This window comes from Cariama cristata, unplaced genomic scaffold (assembly GCF_000690535.1).
Source record: "Cariama cristata isolate BGI_N322 unplaced genomic scaffold, ASM69053v1 scaffold12088, whole genome shotgun sequence".
NCBI classification, from domain to species: Eukaryota; Metazoa; Chordata; class Aves; order Cariamiformes; family Cariamidae; genus Cariama; species Cariama cristata.
The window spans coordinates 1-5,604 of record NW_009631741.1 but is presented as its reverse complement, the minus strand read 5'-3'; the positions used below and the strand labels follow the sequence as shown (position 1 = coordinate 5,604).

Here is a 5,604-nt window from a genome sequence, read left to right as displayed (position 1 = left end):
TTTCAGGTGCCGATTATTATCAGCTCAGGGCATTTCCTAAGCCAGTTATGGTTTGCCTATTCAGTAACCCCCAAAGGATCTCTCTCTCTCAAGTACTTGCCCAGGCTTCCCTTGGACTTATATAAACACTCAGCAGTGACACTCTCTTTGGCAGGGAGTTCCATAGCACTGTCTACTGCATGAAGATCCAACCTCTTATTTGTTTTCATCCTGGCTCCCATGACTTTCATTTAACAGTCCCAGTTCTCATATGGCAAGGACTTGTTAGCCTCTGTCATATCCCACCATGTATGTCTGTCTTCCAGGCTGAGAAGTCTTTGCCTACTCAGCCATTCCTTGTACAGAAGCTACCTTGATTACTCTTGCTGCTCTTCTCCCAACTTTTTTCAGTTGAAGTAAAGCCTTTACAACATCAGGGGACCAGACCACCACATAGAATTCAGGGTGAAACTGAACCATGAATTTGTAGTATAATGGTATCTTCCATTTTGTTTTCTATTCATTTTCTGCTACATCTCAAGGTTTAACTGCTTTTCAGACTCCAGACAAGCACTTAACAGTCAATTTCACGGATCTTTCTCCATATCTTAGTGCATCCCTCCTAAGTGGCAATGATCAGCTCAGAGACCACCATTTTATTTGTAAACCTGTTTTCCTCCCATGAATATCACTCTTCCTTTTCTATACAGAATTTCAATAACCATTTATTAACCAGTCAGTTCTTCACAGACAGTCCTTTCTCTTATTATCTTGAATAACTTTGTAACATCAGAAAACTGGTGGTCCCACCACTTACCCTTTTTCCAAGTAATTCATTAACACATTAAACAGCACAGGTTATGCACATCATTCCAGAGAATCCCCACTGGAGGTGATCTTCCTTCACTGTGAAAACTGAACCTTGACTTCTACCCTTTGTTTTCTGCCTTTTACACATCAATTATCCACGTGGGACTCAGCCTATAGCTGCTCGGTTTTCTTAAAGTCCTTTGGTGAGAAACTTCTTCAAAAACTTTGTGGAATCCAGCTGAACTTTATTAACCAGATCACCCTTATTCACATACTTCTTGAATCCTTCAGCAAGAGGCTGAACATATCAAAGGCAAGTTGATTCCGCCCAGGTAGCCTGCAGTTACCCAACCACAGCTGAGCTCTAGCCCCTATCTATTATACCGTCTATTACCTTGCCTGGTACACAAATTAGACAAAAATAAGCAGATGCACAGAAGATAAGATGCTGGGAGTGCAGCTCAGCTTTGCTAAACAACATCAATATAATTTACATAACAATTAAGAGTCTAATCAAGGGGGGGAAGTCTAGATCTGTACAGATATTCTGTAAATGACAACTGAAGACAGCAGACAGCCTTTCAATGCTGCACTGCTGAAAAGTACAAGGTCACTACTCTCTCATACACCAGGCAACCTACACAGTAGAGAGCCATTACAAAAGCATCAAACAGAAAATAAAATTTTGTCTGGAGCATGTACCTTTTCAACCCAAATCAATTTCACTTAGCTCCCTCCTCACAGAAATATTTACTTTTTCTTATTCAACTAACCTGAACACCATCCATTTTTCCAGGTTGCTGCTGACCCTTCATGTGCACCTTTTACCATGAAGTTCTGAACTTTATGGAGATGTTCTAATGATATCCTAACAATGCTAAGCTTTATATAGGTGAAAAATACAAAGAAATGCAAGTACAATAAAACTGTGCCAATGAGGATTTTCAGAATTTTAAAATCAGCGAATCCAAAAAAGTATACTATTGTCTCCTTGACCTAACATATCAAATCTACAGCCCACTTACAGTATTAGCATCAGTACAAAAAGCCTTTGGCTCACTTAAAATAAAGAGCTTTTCAGTCTAAACAACTGAAACAAGTTTTTTAAGTTTTTCTAAGTTTTTTCCCCCAACTTTAAATAAGTTGTAATATCTTTCATAAATAAAGTATTAGACTTAGTGAAAAAACAAACTTTTGAGACAGGCCAGTCCTTAAAACCTGCAAAAATATCACGATAACAGTTTCTGCATCACTTGAGAGAATTCTTGCAAGATGTAAGCTAAAAATCCCAGTGAAGTAAACTTAGAATTTTTTCATAGAATAGATTTAAACTGTTGCCATTCACAGTAAACTCAGGCCTTTTATCAACATTGTAACTGTACATTTAATTTCCTGGTCCTTTCTTTCATCATGTGAACACTGAAGTTACAAGCCATACTGAACACTGAAGACTACTACCAAACAAGTCTATTACGTTGCCTTTAAAAGGCATGTGTAATTCATCTCTTGATCCGTATTTTCACACAGTTCTGCAAATGCTGATTGTTTATCACATTCACAAAAGAGAAATGGTCAGAGGATTTTAGCTTCCTATCAGTGAGGAAAATTAGAGTATCATTTTGAAAAGGATGTCTTTGAGAAAAGACAGCTGTCTTGAAGCACTGTCTTTCTCCTCCCCAAAAACGGAAGTACTATTCATTTATTTTCTGTAAGTTAGATTTAAAAAGTGCACTGCAGCTGGAAATTGGATTTCCTATTTTAGCAATTTCTACAGTTTCTGCAGACAGTGTCAAACACCTTTCAGAAAAAAAAAAAATCAAAGGCATACACTTACGCATTAATTCATTTAATTATAAGTCCTAGCCAAACTACAAATACTCCATAAATCAAAAGAAATTAAAGCAGCATTTCAAAAACACATTTAAAACTACCGTTTTCACAACGCCATTTTCAGCAGCTTCCTCTTCATTTCCAGGTGGGGGTGGAGCACTTAAACAAAAACAGACAGGAAAAGATGAAACTAGGTATTTATGCACTATTATCTCACACATATCAGCTAAAGATGCAGAAAGCCTTACTCCAGAGAAGAGCCAAAGCTCCAGCTATCTTCTGCATTAATTAAAAAAACTTAATTTATTAAAAAAATTTCTAGTCAAATACAGCTTTATGTTAGCAGAATTATATTGAGCTATCATAAATCATACTAACTGGATATTTGTAGATTCATTGGAAGTAATAAGGCACTACACCTGGATTCTCTTTTGAAATGAAAGTGAAATCTTTCATAATATATGAAGGGAGAATAACAGCTTTTTTTTTCCCCTGCAGACTGACAGTTCTCAAAGACAAAATGGAAAAAAAATTTAAACATCCATAAGTAATGTTGCATTGAATCAAAATTCCCCCATCTGCATTGTGAAATTTTCTTCCACCATATGGAATAGCTACAATTCAATGATGAATTCAACTATATTTTAACTGTAGACTGAAAACTGTAAAAAATTTAAAACCACTGGTCCATCTAAAATGACAGCACTGCCAAATTCATGCAAATGAGGCGTCTCACTGGGCTTACCTACTGCTGTTTCTTACACAGCAGTATTTTAATTTCCACAGTTCCATTAATTACTAGGATGTTGCACCACAAATAGCAGCGTAAGCAGAGAGCCATTTAGAAACAATATTCTTTCACTGAAAATACAGTTCTGAAATGGAGTGAGCAACTGACAATTTTTATTGAATAGAATGATTTTGATCCTATCTTCTGTTGGCAAAACACTCACTCATAAGCATTACACCAAAACCTAACACAGCCCAGGCATGGGCCCCGTATTCAAGCTTGACCATTTAACTTCATCACCCAGGAAAATGACAGACTAGCTACAGAACCTGAATAAAACCTCACGATTTTTATATCCAGTGCCAAAACTGAGAGGCCAGAGACCAAAACTTTTAACAGGCAAACTGCCACCACACTTCCAGAGTTCCAAACACAACTCGTAAGATGCATAAGCTACCATTTGTTAAGCTTTTTAGTTGGTAAGGATGTACTGAGGCAGTGAAACTGACCAGAAACTGGAGTAAAACACCACTGTTTCTAAAGATCATTTTGGTTGCCAAGCAGATAATTTTCTTAAACAACAGTAATACTGACAAAAGGTGCCAGGTCAAGAAAAGGTAACTGAATGTAACAAATCAATTGATATGGAACAGCTTCCAAATAAAGAGCAAACAAATAACTAGAATTCTTTATCCTGGAAAAGAGATGATTCCAGATGAATGCAACAGAGGTCTAGAAAACTGTTAAGTCACATGGAAAAGGTGACAGGAAACAACGCTCTCTCTTATACTACAAGAATAAACAGGAATCAAATAATTGTATCTAGTAGCTGCTTCAACATGGTATTGTATGTAGTCAAGTCGTAGAGGTCATTACTGCTGTATTGCACTGTGCCTATCAAAAGTTGGCATCAGTTCAAAAAAGCAACTGAGCAAGGTTATGGAGAGAAAGTCCACCAAGGGTAACTAAATCCAGGAGTTTTCATAGAATAAAAATAAATCTCTGTTGACTGGAAGCATTTCTAGAAAATAACAATGCATGTTTTCTTGCATTGGCTTCCCTTTTATTTAACTTATCTGACAATCAACAATTTCCACAGTTTATCAATTCTGAGACTTCTTTCATTCAGTATGAGAGACTGATTCCTATTTCCAGTCAGTCCTTGCTACCAACCTCCATCAACTTAGCCAGATTTTCAAAGGAGCATCTTTGTGCTTTCTTTCATATAGCTCCTTATAACTTAAGCAGACTCTCCCAAATACTTCCAAAGCTTTTCTAAATTTCTTTCAAATACTCTCTTACTAGTAAAAACTAGCTGGTAATCTTCCACTGCTTCCTTGTAGTCCTCTTTTTGTAACTACATTGTGAACTGTTTGGGAGACAGACTGTCTTTTAATTTCTACATTATCTAGAAAAAATGAAGTCCTGATCCTCTACTAAGACTGCAAAGTACAATGATTACAGAAATAAAAGACCTGTTGGCATTTTGTGAGGGGTTATTGATGTCCATACAGTTAAAAAAACTTTCATACTCAAGTGTTCCAATTTCACAGGTAAAACCATTTCACAGAAAAGCCAAGTCATTCTAGCACACCAAACACACTATCTTAAGGAGATTTTCAAAGACACCAGAGTGTGTTCAGGCACTATGGACTTTCAAGCAGCTGGGAAGAAAGTTGTTGTGCAGCCACGCTAAATGACTTCCAGTTGTCAAGATACTCACCTAGCTTTTTCTTCCTCTGGTCTCTCTGCTTCATTTTCATCTACCACAAGAGAAAAGAAACACAGTAGTTAAGAATAAAATGGCCTGAATACCAACTGTGGCAGATATCTTGCCAGGCAGATTATGAGGCAACTCTTCAGTTTATTATCGAGACATTTTCATAATGTTTCAATTGTAAAATCAGTCGAGCAGATACCTGAGCCCTCACTGCTCTGTACTGACAGGTCCACCACAGGGCCAGGGTTTAGTTAACAGGTTTCATTATGATTTGAACGTAAAGAAAGTCCCTAAAGTTGTACAGAAAGTTTATGCATAAAAGGTTAAGGCTGCTTCAGTACTTCAACGCTGGAGGCCCGGGCAGAGGAGTACTGAGGAGAGGCTCTGCCGCCCCAGGGCTGCGTGTGGGGCAGGAGCGCCATGCGGGCCTCCCGTCACGGAGGCCCAGCACGCCTCGGTCTGCGTGGCCAGGGCAGAGACGCCGGCAGACCTTCAGGGCCTCAGAGACTAGTAGCCAAGCACCTGCGGGGGAGGG

At 38.3% G+C, this 5,604-nt stretch overlaps 1 protein-coding gene across 1 annotated transcript in view; it reads right to left on the bottom strand.

The window, feature by feature from the left end:
* The window catches only part of FIP1L1 (factor interacting with PAPOLA and CPSF1), a 43,552-nt gene extending 38,061 nt beyond the window's left edge, over positions 1–5,491 (bottom strand). Inside the window, exons 1-3 of the mRNA XM_009706099.1 lie at positions 5,411–5,491; positions 5,073–5,104; positions 2,721–2,778 (exon numbers count right to left, since the gene is read on the bottom strand). Of these exons, the coding sequence (XP_009704401.1) occupies positions 2,721–2,778; positions 5,073–5,104; positions 5,411–5,491 (171 nt within the window). The remainder of the gene's footprint in view (positions 1–2,720; positions 2,779–5,072; positions 5,105–5,410) is intronic.
* Between the last annotated feature and the right edge of the window lie 113 nt (positions 5,492–5,604).